This window comes from Natator depressus, chromosome 2 (genome assembly GCF_965152275.1).
Source record: "Natator depressus isolate rNatDep1 chromosome 2, rNatDep2.hap1, whole genome shotgun sequence".
Lineage (NCBI taxonomy): Eukaryota > Metazoa > Chordata > Testudines > Cheloniidae > Natator > Natator depressus.
This window is the reverse complement of record NC_134235.1, coordinates 94816793-94836672: the sequence shown is the minus strand read 5'-3', so window position 1 is coordinate 94836672 and position 19880 is coordinate 94816793. Positions and strand designations below refer to the sequence as shown.

General features: G+C 40.9%; 1 protein-coding gene across 1 annotated transcript in view; it reads left to right on the top strand.

Moving 5' to 3' along the window:
- The window catches only part of CD226 (CD226 molecule), a 38450-nt gene that overhangs the window by 14536 nt on the left and 4034 nt on the right, over positions 1-19880 (top strand). The window contains exons 3-5 of the mRNA XM_074943494.1: positions 4806-5138; positions 18688-18799; positions 19805-19865. Of these exons, the coding sequence (XP_074799595.1) occupies positions 4806-5138; positions 18688-18799; positions 19805-19865 (506 nt within the window). The remainder of the gene's footprint in view (positions 1-4805; positions 5139-18687; positions 18800-19804; positions 19866-19880) is intronic.

Sequence of the window (19880 nt, the reverse complement as noted above, 5' to 3'; positions counted from 1 at the left end):
ATGGAGATGAAAAGTACAGTAAAAACCACTGGTGATATATAGGTTACTCTTATTTATCTATCTGGAACTAAGAAGCTTAGTATGAAACAACCTGCCTTATTTTTAATAAGGAGGAAACCTGTAACATCTGGAAAGAATCAAAATAAAATGAAGGATTGTACAGTGCAGATTCAAAATTGAAATATTTTGTTGGTAGCTCTGGATTAGATCAAAGTAAAACAAGAATCCATTAAAAGTATCCTCCTTATTCTTGGCAGAGAAGGGAGAGGGTGTTTGGAATGAAGGCTGTGTAATGGTTTATGCTAATCAAGTGGAACCTCGGAACCTGCTGAGGTTCCCCCATATCTATTTGTCTTTGAAAAAGTAAGTAGGAGCAAAAATAGCTGCAAAATTGTTGTTACCTACAGGGATATGAAAAATATGCAAAAGTAATTTGTGAAGGTGCCCCTGCTCCCTACCCATTGGCAGTGTAAGCACCCTGATACTGACTGTTAGTGATGAACTCAGGTGGAGTGCTCCCCACAGCAACGGTGTGCACTCACGGCTTGACTTAGATTGCCTGTTGCTAGGCAGAAAGTGCGCCTGCCAAGCATCAGCCTGCATCACCCTGCCTGAGTGTATGTGTATGAACATAGCAATAGTAATAATTAAGTTTTCATCATAGGATCTCAAAGCACTTTGCAAAGGCTAAGTGTCATTATCCTCATTCTGCAGAGAATTAAAATGAGACCAATCTGGGAACAGATTTCGGGGTACTAGAAGAGACTCAAGAGAGCTATCTATTGGATCCCATTGTTTCTCTAATCAGTTGTGAAATTTTCCAGCACCATGCAAAGCAAAATCTAAATGTATCCCAAAATAAACTGGTCAAAATAGACAAAGCAATGTGCAAAGCCACAAGAATACATATGTTATCATTACGCATTTTCTTTCAGTTCACTGAGCTATGTCTTGCTCATGTTGGCAGGATCGGTGTTTAAGGTTACTGTAATTGTCTTTCTATACCAAAAATTTAAAAAAAGAGTTGTGTGAAGTTTATACAGTAAAGTTAAAGTCAAGAACGAATATAAGGTTTACAAGACTGTAAATCTTGAACTAGTGCAACTTGTGATAAGCAGTAATAAAGTCATATATACTGACTTTAAAAATGAATGAAAAACTAGCTGGGAGGGGGAAAGCTTGATGTCTGAATCATTTGCCAGTGAAGAAACCAAAATTAGGTGGGGTTGTCCAAAGAATGAGAAAAATACTAGAGCTGCGCAGGAAACAGTTCTCTCATCCTGCAAGAATTTTCAAAATTTTTAAAAACTTTCCCATGTCTGATCAGAACAAAAAGTAGGACTACTGAAAATTTTCAGAAGCTGAAAATCTAATTTTTTTTTTTTTTAGATCAGATCAAAAAAATTTTTGTTTAGATAATTTTGAACCATTTCATTTTGATTTTTAAAACTTTCTTAAACTATAAATTAACTTTTTCAATTCAAAACAAAAAGCCCTTTCAACACTACACCTGGAACTTTTGGTTACAGGATGTTGAGAATAGATACTGGAATCCTTCATGCCAGCCAACTTCCTGTTGCAGAATTTGAGCTTAGCTGTTCGTCCTCTTAAACCCTAGCAATTAAATTACATTGGTTTATATCTGTTTACATTTTCAAGGCTACCATAGCAAGAAAAATGGCTAGAGACTTTCAAGAGACAAACACAAAGATTTTCTTTCACATTTCTAGTAGCCTCAAACCATGGAGAAGGGTCCATGGCTGCAAGATATGAGGAGACTAGAAGATAGCTCTGACTGTGACTGAATTAGTTCCAGCATTAGCAGGGAAAAACTTATTCAGAGAGTCTAGCACACTCATCCCACACAAAGCAAGAAGTAAGTATATAGTGAGATGTGCTAAAAAAGAAAGTTGTTACATGGAGGAGGAGGAGGAAAGTACTGAGCTAATACCCGTGTCAAGATAAAGAGAGCTAAGTAAATAAAACAAAAGCTCCAAATGTGCAGTATTTTTGATCCATGTATTGGGAGCGTTTAATTAGAAATATGTAGGCCTGATTCTCCACTACCGTGCACCTTCTGGGATCACCTATACACAGTATGTGTAAAATACTACCGTGTCAGAATGGCAGCATTTTACACCCACTTTCACAGGTTTAAATGACTGCAGATAGGTTTTATTCTACAGTATGTTGCCATATGTATAAATGCGAGAGAGAGAAAAGTAAAGATTATCATTTTAAAATAGATTGTGACTTCTTCCCTGTTGGTAATGCTTATGATGAAATGCTCAAACAGCTACATATTGGCAAGGAATTTCAGTGCTATCCTTATTTGTTTTGTTTTTAAAAAATATGTTTGGCTATTATTTTCATTTTCTTCCTACCCTAATATTTATTATATCAAAAATAACCAAGTTAATGCAATATCAAGTCTGAAGTGCGCAATATCAAGTATTTAAGTGCATACAAGTCTGAAAATTATAGGTCTAAGGTCCATAGCCACCTTAACTCTATTCTTCCTGTGTGTATATTGTAATAGGATCTCTTATTGTAAGACAGTATACTGCTGGTAACTGTTGCATATTATTGGGCCACTAATATAATATGAAGAAATAGCACTTTTCATAAAGTCACAGATGTAAAGACCAGAAAGGATCATCTAGTCTGACTAAGCATAGTGCAGGCCAGGAAGACTTCTCTGAATTAATTCTGAATTAATTTGAACCATATCATGTCTCTTAGAAAAACATCCAATCTTGTTGATCTTGGCAAGTTGTTTCAAAGGTTAATTACCCTTCTTGTTAAAATTTTGCACCTTACAGGATGAATTTGTCAAGCTTCAGCTGCCAGCCATTGGATTTTGTTATACCCTTTCCCATTAGAGTTCTATTCATCACATTTCTATTCCCCATGAAGGTACTTGTATAAACTCTGAAAAAGTCACCCCCTGTATCTTCTTTTTGATACGCTACATAAATTGAGCTTTTTGAGTTTTTGGCTATATGGCATATTTTCCAATTCTTTAATCATTCTTGTGCTTTTCTCTGAACCATCCCCAGTTTTTCAACATCCTTCTTGAAGCGTGGACACCAGAACTGGAGACAGTAATTCCAGTAGTGGTTGCAACCATGTCAAATGTATAGGCAATATAACTGTTCTCCTCCTGCTTGATATTCCTATATTTGTGCATCCAAGGATCACATTAATCCTTTGACCATATCATTGAACTAGATGCTCCTGTTGAGCTGCATATTGACCATGACCCCCCCTCCCCCCCCGGCTTTTCGGAATCACAGCTTCCCAGGATAGAGTCCCTCAGCCTGTAAGTTGGGCCTCCATTCTTTGTTCCTAGATTTATGTATTTGCATTAGGTCATAATAAAATGCATATTGTATGCTTGTGCTCTGTGTATCAAGCAATTTAGATTGTTCTCTATCAGTGACCTGTTCTCTTCATTATTTACCATGTACGAGGCATGCTTTGTATGAAATATCACAACCATATACGAATGATGAATCTGGTGGTTAGAGGGTGCTACTTTGAGGTACAGTGTAAATTGCCCATTTACAATAACATTATGAGACCTGTAAGTTAGCCAGTTTTTAATCTACTTAATGTGATTTTGTATTATTTTGTTTTACATCACTCTCCCGCATATGTATGTTAATGGTATCAAGCGCATGCAGAAGCTTTGGAAACGCATCTTGAGACAAGTTTCTGAAGTGAACAAATGTAATATGGGCTCCAACGCTTCAGTCCTTACCACCAGTGGAAATTGAGTGCACTGAGCACCTTGGACTGCTCCTTTTACACTAACTTGATTTCCAACCTCTTTCAGCACCAAATGTCTCCAAACAAGACAAAAATACCTATTGTCATTTAGGAGTTACATACATCCAAAAATCAATGTTAGAAACCAAACTGTTATTGAGTCCTCTGAATGCCAAGGTTGTTTAAAGTTGTTCTAAAGAAGAGGAACTTTTTTTCTTGCTTTGTTTATTTATAACCAGCTAACTATTTCACTCCAAAAACTACTTCTGGGCTAAGAAACTTCAGCGAGAGGGATTTTTAAAAAGAATTTCTTTTAAGAAATTTGTGCAACTGAGAAGTCAGTTTCTTGAGCTGATGGTAACTAAAATAATTCATTTGGGGAGTTACTGACCTTTCACAGGACAGTCAAATGTTTAGCTATCATGCAAGTTTTTCCTCAGTGGGCGGTCTGAGATTTTTTGAGGTGCTCTGGGGCTGTGGTTGGGAGAACTTCACTTCATTAACTGGTACCTTATGTAATCTAACTGATGAATGTAAATTTGGAACTATATAGGGGGTTGAGTTTTTAGTACATGTGCTGAGAGGTCACAACAGGCAAGTTTTTATTAATCTGGAAAATAAAAATTAATGTGACTGAAAAACAGACTTTTAGAAGGAAAGTGCCATCTGAATCTTAACTTGATTGTTACTATAATTTTGTTGTGGCCGGGGATTTATTCAACGATGTGGGTAAATGGGTAATGCATTAAAAATAAACTTGAAAATGTCTTCACATCCTGCATTAAGGAGGTGTTATAATATAGTGTGTGCACGTGTGTGTGTGTGTGTGTGTATATATATATATATATAATTTGTTACCTTTAAGTATTTTAAAATTACCAGAGGTCTTCAAACATCCTTCTGCTCTAAGCCAATTTAATTAGTATTAACATGTAGTATTAGCATATAGACAACAGTATTTCTTGGAATAGATTGTTGCTCTTAAATGTAACCTGTATACATTATAAACACTTTTTTTGCTTTCCTTTTAACAGATTCTTTTGAAGTACCTGTGCTGCCAACCAACCACACGATTACTGAATCAGGGGGAAATGTGACACTTAGATGTCCTTACAGTGTTGGAAGTTTGGTGCAGCAAGTGATGTGGGAAAGGATTAAAGCAGATCGGATGGATACCATAGGCCTGTGTAACTTGTCAGAAGGGAAAACCTATGGTTCAGATTACCAGGAGCGTGCAATGATAGACTGTGCTACTCAGGAGAGAGACATTCTTGTCATTCAAAATGTTACAGCTTCTGACTCTGGAATTTACCGCTGTCGTTACGGTGGAAACAAAACCCATGTGATGAGCTTGACTGTCACTAGCAGTAAGTGAAGGGGCAGATGGTTTCACAGATGGGAACTCTTTGAACTACTTATGTTTCCCCCCTCATGCACAAATACTTGTAACCGCTAAGTGGGCTTCTCTGATGTCACATTCAAACTAGCAGTGTGTCATGAATAGCAGAACGTGGTGGTTACTGTGGCTTTCACAAGGCTGGGCTGACTTTGAACCTGGCTGGTCTCTCAGTGTTACTTTTACAGCTGTCTCAGGGAAACCAGTGACTGTGTGGGAGTGAGAGAGAAGGTGAGAGGGGTGGTTTGGAACAGGGGAGAGTAGTGGGAGAGAGCTGCATAAGGCAGGGAAGGGGAGTCTCCAGCTCCATTCAAGCTGCACCTTGGGAATTTTCCAGTGTTTATGCCCTGGGGCATGGGTGCTGGAACAGTTTTTATAGAGGGGGTGCTGAGTGCCATTGAAACAAACTGTCAACCCTGTATATGATGGAAACTACTTCAAGCCAAGGGGTGCAGCACCTAATTCCAGCACCTATGCCCTGGATTGCATTATGCTGGGTTCCAGAAGTGTGATGCACTCTGAGTTGTAAATATCTGGGAAGCTCAAGAGTGCAGTTTGTCTGGAGCTGCAATATATCAAACATGGCTGCTACAATATGCATATTAGGTACTTGTTTCTTTATATATATTTGTTGTTTTGGATATGAATAGAGTATTCATCCCATCCATATTGTAAACTTCTAATGTAATGCTTGTGAAACATGCCAAACTGACAGCTACACTTGCTGAAGTCCACTCATTATCCTTGGAATAGTCTAAGCATACACCAAAACAGTGCAAATTCCCCCACATTGCCCAGGTGAAAAGATAGCTTGGCCACCCCAGCTCAGTGGTGGGCAACCTGCAGTCTGTGGGTCGCATGCAGCCCATCAGGGTAATATGATTGCAGGCCGCAAGACATTTTGCTGATGTTGACCATCGGCAGGCATGGCCCCCTGCAGCTCCCAGTGGCCGCAGTGCGCTGTTCCTGACCAACAGGAGCTTCAGGAAGCGGCGGGCCGCAGGGACGTGTTGCCCACCATTGCCCTAGCTTCTCTACTAATTGTGCTGATGATATAGGGATATGGCCACCACCACACTAGTAAATAAGATGAAGACCACAAAAATAATTTCTTCTAGACCATTGAAGAATTGTTGTGTGATAGCAACCAGGCCTGGCTTCTCACTGGCAATCTGATAGGAAATGCTCCATGTTCCATTATCAATGCACAGAGCCATCCAGCTGACAGTGTTCTGCATCACTAAAGGCTATGGATTGGGATCTCACTACCTTGTCTCAGAACTATATAATGTAGATACCACATGCAGAGTAAAAATTCAAAATAGGAATTTCTTTTTTTGGTTTTCTTTTAAGAACTAGTCGATTTTCATATAGTCTTTTTCATGCTTAGAAACCTATCCACTGAATTTACAGCCAGGAGAGAACACAGTGCAAAGTGTTAACTATGATGTACGTGAAATTAAAGACAGTACATGTGAGAATATGGAAACATTTTGCACTGATTGCTTGTAACAGTCTCCGTCTTCCTAACCGGAAATCTAACCGTTGCGAAAAATTTGATATTTTCCTGTGTATATGTGAACTAACTCACATTTTATTGCATTTTCCTTTCATCCTGATACCGGAGAGCTCCTTTGATGGTCCATTCTAAATAATCCTGCTACAGTTTTGATTTCTACTTTAAATATGCTTTGAAGGAGCTAAGACTCATTTTAGGTTGTTTTGAAAGTATAACTCCTCTTGTGCCTTCCGAATTCGACTCCTTCCATTCATGTTTAAGTCCATGCTGTTAAGTACCTTTAAAAGTACTGTTTTTTTCTTTTTCATCACTGAGTGTTCTGGATATTCAACATACATCCTAGGACTAGAAGACTTTCTTTAACAGAAGTAGTTCCTATGGCATGGAGTCTGAATTCTTTCAGAAGGTTTCATCCAAAGGGTGGTTATTAGGGGGTGGAAACATGGGAAAATAAACTGGGCATGTTACTGTGGTGCACACCTAACCTGTTGTTGAATGAGAGGGGGAAGGGAAAGAAGCTTTTGAATCTTGAATTTCTCTTGACTGACAGTTTTAGGCATCTAAGTTTAAAAATGTTGACCTTATACAATAATAATCAAACAGGCTTGAACCTGATGAAGTGTCTAGCAAAATTCCTATTGACTCCAAGTGCAGCAGGACACACAAAGCCCAAAACAACAACAAAAAAAACCCAAACAATAAAAAGGAGCAGTCTACCCCACCTGTTAAAACGCCCTCTTCCAACCTAAAGATTATTAACCTTCTATAGCTTTAAAGAAATCCTATAAATCCCTGACAACTTTGACATTGTCAGTGTACATTTGGTTTCTCTTTCTAACAACTGTTGTTAGATGGGAAAAAAGTTGAAAGACTGTGCCTACAGAGCAATACAATTCAGAGTGTGCCAAACCCTCTCCCTCTCAGATACACACACTGCAACATTACACACACAACTGTGCACCTGTTATAATAACGAAAGGAAATATTTTTTATTGAAATGTTTTTCCAATCATTTTGGAAAATGTTTGTTTTCAACATTTTTCAAAAGTGTTATAATGCACAATGAATGAATGAGAGAAATATTAACTGGAAGGGGGAGAGAGAACTGGTATCACTTCTATATGTAGTAATGCACATTGGAAAACATAATTCCAGGGTAATCTGATTACTATACATATAAAATGATGGGGTGTACAACATAATCCCAGGGTAATCCCAACTATACATGTAAAATGATGGGGTGTAAATTAGCTGTTACCACTAAAGAAAGAGATCTTGGAGTCATTGTGAATAGTTCTCTGAAAACATCTACTCAATGTACAGCCTCAGTCAAAAAAGCTAAAAGTATTAGGAACCATTAAGAAAGGGATAGATAATGAAACAGAATATATCACAATGACACTATGTAAATTCATGGTATGCCCACACCTTGAATACTGTGTGTTATCCCATCTCAAAAAAGATATATTAGAATTGTAAAAAGTACAGGGTGGGGTAACAAGAATGATTAAGAGTATGGAACAGCTTCCAGATGAGGAGAGATTAAAAAGTCTGGGACTGTTCAGCATAGAAAAGAGACAACTGACAAGAGACAACAACAAAATCCTGAATCTATAAAATCATGAATGGTGTGGAGAAAGTGAATGGGGAAGTGTTATTTACCCCTTCACAGAGCACAAGAACCAGGGGTCACCCAATGCAATTAACAAGCAGCAGGCAGGCTTAAAACAGACGTAAGGAAGTACTACTTCACGCTATGCACAGTCAACCTGTGGAACTCATTGTCATAGCATGTTGTGAAAGCCAAAAGCATAACTGACTTCAAAAAAGAATTGGACAAGTTCCTGGCGGATAGGTCCATCAATGGCTATTAGCCAAGATGGTCAGGGACATAACCCCATGCTCTGGGTGTCCCTAAGACTTTGACTGCCAGATGCTGGGACTGTATGACAGATGAGTCACTCAATAAATCGTCGTGTGCTTGTCTCTCCCTCTGAAGCAACTGGCACCAGCTGCTGGTGGAAGACAGGATACTGGGCTAGATGAGCCATTGGTCTGACCCAGTATGGCCATTCCTATGTTAACATTCTGTGAGATGTGGGGAAACCAATGAAATGTCCGGCCAAGGTCAAATTTAGTGACTGTGGCCTGGTTCAGCACTTGTTTTGAATGAGCCAAGAAAAACAATTCATTTCTAGGCATGACTACTTGATGTACCATTTTATGTATTTCCTTTTCATGTCCATTTAGTCACCTCATGTGGCTTGACTTTCATTTGGGGCTGCAGAGCCAAGTAATAGTCCAGGTTCGATCTCCTATCAAACTCCTTACCATTTCTTCCTGATCTAGAAGTGGATTAAAGCCTTGAGAGGTTCTGTACAAATATTGCAAGCCAGAACTAGATGTAGGGTAAGGAGAAAGAGGAGTCAAAGATGATGCTGAGGTTTTGAGTCTGGAAAATTGGGGGGATATAGAATTGTAAATAGTGATAGAGAAGTGGTGCTGGAGAGGGATTAAGAGGAAAGATTAGAAATACAGTTTTGGAGAGACCGAGTGTGAGAAGATGGTTGGCCACTGTAAGAAAATATCTGACAATTTTGGAAGTGGAGAAACTGGACAGAGGGGCATCAGACGGGGCAGAGAAATAGATTTGGGAGTCATTTGCAGAGTTGAAGCCATAGAAACAGACATACTCAGGTTATGAGAGAGAAAATACTGTGGGAGAATAAAAGTTTCTCCTTTTCTAAATGTGAATTTCTTCATCTCTTTGTGCAAACAGAAATCACACCATGAACTTCTGGTCAAAATAAGGAGGAGTACAAGCAAATTAAAAAAATATACTATGGAGGGCTCATACAATATTTGTCATTAGAAGTCAGCATGCTACAGCTGGACATTTTCTCAGGGGAATGAGAGTGCGGCCCACTTAATACTCCTGATTTTTCTCCAGTCTATCCTTATTACTCGTATGTATTGGTTTATTTATGTTACAGTAACACTTGGAATCCCCATTGTATGGGGTGTTCTACAATCAGATAAGACTTTCTCTGTCTCTAAACCCTTACAGTCTGACTAAAGACATGAAGTGACAGCTAGATTGCTGTATACAATATAGAGAAGGGTGACAGTAATAGGAACACAGGGCTGAATATATTGGCTAAATAGATAGCATTATTTTAGTTTTAAACAAGCAATCTTGGCTGTGTTCAGCAGACCTCAGAAAGTTCAATTTCGAGTTTGTGGTGGAGTTATCTAAGGCTGTCTATTATTCTGTCGGCAAAGTGTCATTTGCAGAGATGCTGTTTCAGATCTTTTAACCACCTAGGTTTAAAGTGCTGGCAACGTTCACTACTTTTATGCTTCTTATTTCTCTGTCTGCCCATCCCAAGAGAGATCTTTACAAATGGTGGCATAACAATTTATTTCTAATCTAAACAAAGGAAGACAGAAAAGTTATGGGTAGCTGTGGGATCTCTCACTCTTTTTCTAAAAACCAGACAAGTTTTTTAGGTGCTTAAATACGGATTTAGGGGCCAGAAGTCCATCTGTTGTGCACTGAATTACACTAGCTGAGCATCTGGCCCTACGTGCCGAACTTGTAGGCATACAAATTTGAAAATGTTGCCTATATAAGATCGGCGTGTCACTATTATTAGACCAAGTTACATCTGCTATATTGAATTTAGATATTTTGTTTTAAAGTTGTTTTTTGAGAGAGTTAAAAGGGGATATAGTTAAAAGACCACAAAGGGTGAAATAAGGAGTGGCTAAGAGACCTTGAGCTACCCATGAGCACTGCTGGAGGTATATTCAGTAAAGTGAGGTTCAACTTTGAAAAGTGCCTGTAAAAAAACAAAAGAAAAAACACAATAGTATAACTGGAGTGCATGTTTATTATTGCACTGATTTCCATATTATTAGAAGTAAAATTTTCCATCTTTCGAGTTTCATGTGTCTCAGTCTGTAGCCTGTGTAGTGTATCCTCTCGTCTCCTGATGACTTGGTTTAACCGCAGCAGCACATTTGCGTTTCAGTGATGATTGGTCTCACAAAGATGTCAAACCTCTTGTACTGGTTTTGCAAAGTGTGAAATCTAACCATCCAAACTAAGTACAACTCAGATGTTTTATTTTCTGAAGCAGCAATGTGCTATGGAATCTATGCCTCTACCATTCAAAAGGATTGTAGGACATTTGCTAGGATATGAATCTATTGTAGGATACAGGGAATGTAGGATGTTCATGCTAAGTACCTTATTTTAATTCTAGAAAGCTCACAAGGTATCTTTAAATTGGAAAAAGTAGCTGCCAGTTTTTTGTATGGTGTAATAGTTAGAATTAGTGTTTAATTTCACAACTCTTTGCAGTAGATGTCATTGTAACACTAAATAATTTTAAGCTAAAGAATTAAATCAATCAGAACTATGCAGTACAAATGTTCAAATTAAGATCAAATTGACAGAGCCCTTTTTTTTTTTTAAGAAATACTGGGTAGTTGGATTCCTTTTATTTACCTTCTTATCTCTGAGGCTTTAGGGTTCACCTGGAGAGGGGTGCCCCACACACACTCCGGTACACCTCTCTCACATGGGGGCGGGTGGTGACCAACTGACCAGACCCTCCCTGCCCAGTGCTCTCCATCCTCCACGCCTGGCTGGGCCCCTGGGATGGACCTGCCTCTCCCGGTACCTGGTGCCATATCTTCCTGAGGCAACGTGCGGCGGGGTGGCATAGGGTCACATGTCCCCCTCATATTTCTGCCAGGGTTCACACCAGAATATAACCAGCAGCAGCCTTTCGGCACTGTGAGGGAGGGAAGGGATGGGAGCTGCTTCCAGCCACGAGGGAGGGGGAGCGGAAAGGGATGACCTGGCCCGTGTCTTTGCAGAGCTCATCTCTTCACACCCCTACCCCCACCGTGTGGCTGGAAGCAGCTGGTCCATTCCTGCCTGCACTGTGTCAAAAGGCAGCTAACACCTCCAGGCTGCTGCTGGCCACGGACATAACCCAACCGCCTCTGGCTACAGCACGGGCAGGAAGGGGTTAAGCCCTAAGGATGCATTATGCACCAGGGAACCTGACTGCAGGGGTTTCAGCAAACTCTGCCACAGAGGTGACTCGGCAGGGGAGGGTGCCTAGGGGTTGGGTGAAGAGGGTGCTAAGCCCCAGCCTGTGGAATCTGCAGGGTTGGGGCATGAACAGGCTGGAAATCGCTCCCCCACCCTCCCACTCCTCTGCCCCTTTGCTAAGCTCTGAGGCTTCCCCATGCCAGTGCTGTGCAGGGCTTTGGCACATGCAGGGCTTGGCTCCTCCTGAGCAGAGCCCCGGACTGGTGGGTCTTGGGCTTTCCAGGGGCACCGGCGCAGCCAGAGGCAGCGGGGGAAGGAAGGAGCCTGCTGGCCAGGCTGTTGGTGAGCTGAGGACTCCGAACAGGGGCTGGTTCTCCGCACAGTGCTGGGAGTGGGACGCACCTGCTGCTGGGGATATGGAGGAGCAGTGGGGACGGGAGGGGTGAAGGGGCAAAGCAGGGAGAGGACAGCGAGAGGGGGAGCACGTAAAGGGCTGATGGGTGGGCAGCAGAGGCGACACGTAACCAGCCGCCACCTGGTGCCTGCCCACACTCACCAGCCACTGCCACTCGCAGCGTGCAGCCAGTGCCAGCTGGAAACAGGATGGGGGGTGGGGCCCTGCTGGCTGAGAGCCAGCATGCAGAGCAGCCAGCCCCGCATGCTGCATCTTTGCCTGGAGACCAGCTTTGCACCCCCACCCATCACTAACCACTAGACCCCCACACTCACCGCTGGTGGGCAGGCAGCTGGCAAGCAGGGATCTGGCCAGCAGCAGGACCCACCAGTACTGATGGGAAGAGGGAGGGAGGAGTCAGAAAATATGGGAAAATTTGCCCATTTTTAAGAATGTCAGGATACCTTCGGGAGGGCTTAAATGCGGGACTGTCCCTTTAAAAACGGGACAGCTGGTCACCCTAATTAAATCTCCCTGTCTCCTATAAATCCTGTTGACATGATGTCTTGCTAAATATGATCATGTCATGAAATTAGATACTGGCAATTGTTATCCTTTTAATATCTCCATTAGTCTGAACTTGCTTTTAATAAGAGCTGCAGTTAATGTCATTCACCTGTTGCTGACTGTGGCCAAAACATCTAAATTTTGTATAACAACCCTGCATCCAGCTAATAGGTACTTTCCATCTGAACACATACATGACCATTCATTCACTGACTATCCTGTCTCTATTTTATAATTTCCTTTGTAAAAAGAAAATTCTTTTAGTACCAATTGCATTGTTTGCCTTTTTACAGACAAAGCCCTGGCTGGGGTGATTTAGTTGGGGATTGGTCCTGCTTTGAGCAGGGGGTTGGACTAGATGACCTCCTGAGGTCCCTTCCAACCCTGATATTCTATGATTCTATAAACATGACAGGTGAATTTACTGAATTAGTTTTGGAATCTCCTTTAAATCTCTAACCTTTAATTAAACTTTGGCATTTACTGAATTACTCTGTATGATCTAAAAATGCTTAAATTACTGTGACTAATTAAAGTGATTTGAGCTGAATTAGGACTAGAGAAAAAAAATCAAAATTGTGTGTATACTTTACACACACACCATTCTCTTCAACTGAGAAAAGACAAAAGGGCATCTAGGTATTATTTCTACATCTAAAGCAAAACTGTAGATTTTTCTTATCCAATCTACTAAAGGTTTTATTTGATCTTAAGATTTCTACTTTTGCCAGATGAGTTTTTGGTGCAGATCTGGGTAAAGGGAAACCAGTTAAAGCATTTGAGAAACTTACCATTTGCTAGTACTTGAGTCAGAGACCATCATTTCTAAAGACAGCAGCTCTACGTTCGACTGAAAGAAGCTGCCAGCTCCATTAGCTGTCAATAGCCATAGGACCCTGTCATAAATATAAAGGGAAGGGTAAACACCTTTAAATCCCTCCTGGCCAGAGGAAAAACCCTTTCACCTGTAAAGGGTTAAGAAGCTAAGATAACCTTGCTGGCACCTGACCAAAATGGCCAATGAGGAGACAAGATACTTTCAAATCTGGAGGGGGGGGGGGAACAAAGGGCCTCTCTGTCTGTGTGGTGCTTTTGCTGGGACCAGAGCAGGAATGCAGGTCAGAACTCCTGTAAAGAGTTAATAAGCAATCTAGTTAGAGATGCGTTAGATTCTGTTTTGTTTAAATGGCTGATAAAATAATTTGTGCTGAATGGAATGTATATTCCTGTTTTTGTGTCTTTTTGTAACTTAAGGTTTTGCCTAGAGGGATTCTCTGTGTTTTGAATCTGATTACCCTGTAAGGTATTTACCATCCTGATTTTACAGAGGTGATTCTTTTACTTTTTCTTAATTAAAATACTCTTTTAAGAACCTGATTGCTTTTTCATTGTTCTTAAGATCCAAGGGTTTGGGTCTGTGTTCCCCTATGCAAATTGGTGAGGATTTTTATCAAGCCTTCCCCAGGAAAGGGGGTGTAGGGCTTAGGGGGATTTTGGGGGGGAAAGACGTTTCCAAGTGGGCTCTGTCCCTGTTATTTTTGTTAGACGCTTGGTGGTGGCAGCAATAAGGTCCAGGGACAAAAGGTAAAATAGTTTGTACTTGGGGAAGTTTTAACCTAAGCTGGTAAAAATAAGCTTAGGGGGTTTTCATGCAGGTTCCCCACATCTGTACCCTAGAGTTCAGAGTGGGGAAGGAACCTTGACAGACCCTTTCCAGGCTACTGGCCACCTGAGACGACAATACCATTTCCACCCTTTGGGTAATGGCCATCCCTGTGGTATTTTAAGCTGTCAGGACTTCAAGGGTCTCAGGTTGCTGGTTCAGTGAGAGCAGAAAACCAACGAGACAATGGGTTGGATCAGGGCCCTTGAGCACAGCCAGTCCTTCCCACATTGTCTACCCTACATAGGAACACACCTCCCTTCCCCTGCCCTGCCTCATTCTGCCTCCTTGGTTGTTGCTAGATCCAGCCCTCTGCCTCATTCTGAAAGCAACAGGGAAGGGTGGAAGGGAGGTTCAGGCAATCACTGTGGCACCAATAGCTCAGGGACAGGATAAAACCAACATGCAGCTAAAAGTGGCTGCTGGGGAATGTTAGATGGGTGGGAAGCAGGAGGCACGTTGTCCAGTCAGTGGCTCTTCTGGTATGATGTGGGCAGGTGGTATTAGGAGTTTGCCTTCTACAGCAGGCAGTGAGAGCGTGTGTGTGAAGGCAAGGCTATTGTAGGAAGACAGAAGTGAAGAGACAGGAACTGAGTGGAATTAGCTCTTTTCCCTCACCTTAGTTTCCTAAATGAATTGTGTGTGTCTGCAGGACTTTTAGGAGTTAACAAAGCCCCTTTTCCTAAGCATGAACATGCATGTGTTGCTTTCTTTCTCGCTCTCATTTGCACAATCAGCTGTTTCAGCAGTGTGTAGTTAGCATACTGTATTTACCATTCCAGCAAGGCGTATAACAAGCTATAAGCAGCTCCTTACAGTGCAATAAAAACCCCTCTCATTAGGTCACAATGCATTGTAACTGTATAGCCCATCAGTGTTTCCTTCTCAAAGCAACAATTAGTGTGTTGAAGGTTGAACGACTTCACCCGTGAAATTTCCAAAATCCTGTGAAGAAAATGTCAATACTACAAAACTGTTTTTCATCCAACACTTAAGGGAAATGCGCCTGGCCTTTAGACCAGATGAATAGTCTCCCATTAACCTAGCTCCTTTAATCAGAAGACAGGCATTAAAGAGACAAATGACAAGTCTCTGACATGTAGATATTGTTTCTGTGAAATCTTGAAAGGTCAGTAGTTACAGTAGGGTTTGGTATATTTATGAAAACAAAAGCAGCAGTAGGGCATAATTCACTTCAACTGAGAAGGCAAAAAAGGGCTTCTAGGCATTTTTGCTTCTAAAGCAAAATCTGTAGAATTTTCTTACCCAAATTTAACTCGGTAGCTGGTAATCACCATGTTCAAACTGTCATAAATCAGAGATCAGCCCAGCCTAAAAACCCTGGAGCCCAAACTCCCCTATGTTTTTGAGGGGAGTTTTCTGGTTGGAATCTACCTTACAAGGATTCAATCCAGAAGTATTGAGCTTGATGCAGATGTAGCCTTTCCTGAAATGTGAGGGGATTAGCATCTGATGTTCTGGCAGAGATAATAATGAAATGCTCTGTTTTAGCAAAGCAGCTAATATGTGAAGATGTTTGAACTTGCTCCATAGAGGGCAATTGTTTGTTTGTTTCTGCAATTGCCTAAGCAGAAAATCCTTATGATATAGAGACTGACTAATGCTGTATAATATCTTGGAAGGAAATACAACATGTCTTTCTCTTCTCCTTTGTCATTATAAGCATATGACAACTACAATCAGGCTCAAAACACAAGGCCACAGGTTTTTATATGTGCTTACAATATGAAAGTCCTCAGCTCTTACAGTCCGTCAGAATGCTGTAATGTCCCATGTCCCTTCAGCAATATAAACATTTGAGTTTTCTTTCTTTCCATTAGAACAATATTGAAATTAAAGCATGGGGTCTTTCTGTGGGTAGCATTTGCCCTGCAGTTTCCTGTGTGCACATCAGCATTGAAGAGAAGCTAGTGAACAAGTTATGGCCTCTGTTCATAGTAGCCAATAACCACTGTTAACTTCCTTTGTCCACCTAAGGATTCACCTCTGCTATGATGCCCCCAGAACACAGCCATCTGGTAGTGGGTTAAGCAGGTAGCGATTTGTGATGACTGCTACTGATTGGCTTGTTTCACATACAAACAATGCATTTAGCTAGTTCCTGGTTAAACATACTCCTGTTATTGCTACCTTGTCCTATCACCTGCCTACTAGTCTGTTTCTTGCCTGTTTAAACTGTAAGCTCTTTGGGGGCAGGGATTGTCTCTTACTTTGTGTCTGTAGGGTCTGTAGACCGGGTCTGGTTTAGTAATCTAGGCTCTAGCAATGCAAGTAATAAATAGTAATGATGTGTGGCAAGGGTTCTCAAGATCGTCAGTAACATGGACCAGACCTGAATAGAGAGTTTTTCTCGTGGTCTGCTGTCCTCCCATTTTCAGTTAATTAGTATCTCTGTGGCAATTACAGCAATTGCTTACATGGAAAGAATATTAGGAAAGCACTTCAGCTGTCCTTTAATACATTTTAACAGATGGAAACCAGGAGGAGACACAACACTATGTGACCAACCATGGTTTCCTGGCTCACTGTTTGAGAACTGCTGATATATAGTATAATACAGCTAATTTAGTCAGTATATTAAAAGTCCCCATTTTTAACAAACCAGATATTTGCCTTTCTCAGCCCATGTCTTCCTTATTGTTCATTACTTTCATTTCTGTGTCACGTCAGAATTTGAAAACAGTAAGGTTATTTGTTTCTGCATTCTGTTTACTTTCGGCTAGATCCTACTCCCTCTGTGCACAGAGGTAAAAGAAGCAGAAGACTGTATAAGGGTGCATTTTTTTCCATATGCAAATAGCTGAACAGAATCCCTCCCACCACTCGGGTGGACTGGGTGGTATGTCTGTTCACACACTGGCTCTCACATTGTGGACCCTGCAGCATAGGAGGTGAAACCAGCTGGCTAATGCTTATGCTGCTATTAACAGCTTGTGTTATCTGGGTGTGCCCCTAGTGCCTGCTCATAGGAGGAGGAAGCAGTGCATTGTGGTGGGTTGCACAAAGGCAGATTAGAAGTTCTGTGGTTTAACATACTTTTTTTCCCTGCTTCTTTTAATCAAAATCAATATCAAGAGTGTGAGAAAATATATTCAGTATAACTACTGTGTGTGTAGTAAACAGTACAGAAAAGGGATGGTTGTAGGCCTGAGACACTGGACTGAGACTCAAGAGATTTGGGTTCAGGTCCTGGCACTGCCACAGAGTTTTTGGGAGGCCCTGGGCAAGTCACTTCCCTGCCGTGCTTCAATTTTCCCATCTGTTAAATTGGGATAATCACTTCTTACCTGTCAGGGGTGTGTGAGAATATATTAACATTTGTGGTGCTCAGATGACAGGAACTATATAAACAGATTGTGTGCAGGGCGGTCTCAGGATTGGGGGAGTACATATGTAAAACCATCTTTTCCCCCTCAAGTTGGCCATTTGAGTGTTCCTTGGCTACAGTTGGGGTCTGGCCCAGTAAAATTTTCAGAAATAAAATCTAAACATTTCAAGGAAAGTGAAGTCGAATGTAATTTTGATTAAGTGCTTCTCACCTTGGTTATGGTTCTCAGAAAGTGTCTTTGTTTAAATAGTAGAACAGATGAATAAGTTCTTCAAACAAAAGCCCCAGGACATGGGATCTACCATAGGTTACGGGCACAAATTTTTTGTGGAAATGCTTGTTAAAACAGTTACCCCTATAGTTAGCACAGGAAATAACTGGCATGATTGTGCAGTAGTATCAGTTGACAAATGTTGACAATGTAATGTTGACTGTGGCAACCTTTTTGGGGGTCTCTGAAGAGATGACAAAGCTATTGGTTGTTTTGAGTCATGAGGCCCAGGAGGCTGAGTACTGAGAGACTGTTGGACTATTTGTTTAGGATAACCTCTGTAGAGTAAAATCATAGGCCATATCTGGTTCTGCAATAACTTTTACACGACTAGCATGCAGTATTTTTATTATTTCTACCTGAAGAGGTCTTGTCTGTGATATCAGACTCTGGTTTCCTCAGTGGGGAAAAATAAGCTATGTGATGCATTGTTTAGTCCCTATCTCTGTATTGTGGTCTCTCACCTTTTGTGATATCCATGTAAACTCTGCTGAGAGCCCCAGAAACAAAGGTAATAGTGAAAAATTGGTGTTGGAGCCTGAGGGGAAGGCGGGAGGGCCAGTCTCCTTTTCCCCTTTAGCTTTCACTGGATATGTTTTTATCCGTATAACTGTTGATTTGAACCTTAGTGGAATGTGAAGAATTTCTGCCTCTTCGAACTACTGATGATCTTTATTATCATCTTCTAGAAACTTTGGATCATCACTGGCATATTTTGCTCATTGCTGGAGGGGCTGCTGCCTCATTATTGTTACTGGTCACCATACTGATCATCAGCATCGCTCTTGTTTATCGTAAAAAGTAAGTAGAGTAACAGATCCAATTCCTTAATGACCCTGAGTAGCTCTAAAGTCTCAAAGACCTCACATTGGATAGCCTTCCATTGACATAACTGCTAAGACTCTAACATCCTCTAGAATTGGTTTTAAAAAACGGGGTGTGGAAATGTAGCAATTTTTAAAAATGTATCCCTTTTATTCAAAATTTGAAATATCAACACTTGGAAAATTCTGATGCTATAGCTGGTAGAAAAAATTGTGAATGTTTCAAGTTTTTCCTAATTTTTTTAAAAATTTGAATTTCAAAAATGTCAACCCATTCTAATCTTCATGCTTTTATGAAATGTTTTCATGGCATAAACCACAACTGGCGCACTCTGCGATTACATGCTAAGGGATTAAGTTCTGAATTTATTTCCCACTTGAATCCCCCCATCCCCAAGTATACTGCATCCCCTACCAAATGACTAAAAGTTGTTGAACCTAGATTGTATGTCTTTGTTTTTTGTTGAAGTTGGCAAAAACAACAGTAACAAAATAATGAGACATCTCGCGCTCCCCCCCCCCATACAAAGCATTTTTAGAAAAAAAGGTCATTTTAGCTAATTGGCAAATATGTCTTTTTATTCACCTGAAATGGGGTTGGTTTTTTAAATGTATTATTTATGTCCCAACTTTGTGCTCAGCACTATATGAGACAAAGTCAGTTTCTGTCCCAAGGAGGTTACAGTTTATAACTCAGACACAGAAACACTAAGCTGCCCAGGGACCCAGAGGAGAGGCTGATTGGAGTTTGTTCTTTCTTTTGCTTTGAGTAAGAAGGTAAACCCAGTCCTCCATTATCTCTCTCATTTCTAGTTCTCCCTGGGAAGCAAAATCCCAAGATGCTAGATGGCCTTTTAAGCCTTTTTTGGTTATTATTTTTGTACTGAGATTATTGTACAGATCTATGTTGTTAGAATTAATCTGCTAAACTATGTAGATGTGCATTTCCACTGTAACATTCCCGTTGAATGTGTGTCACCAGAAAGAAAAGGAGAAGGATTATGAAGGCCCTGTCGAAAGCCCTGTACTCTACTCAGACCCGGGTAAGACTGGCCAAA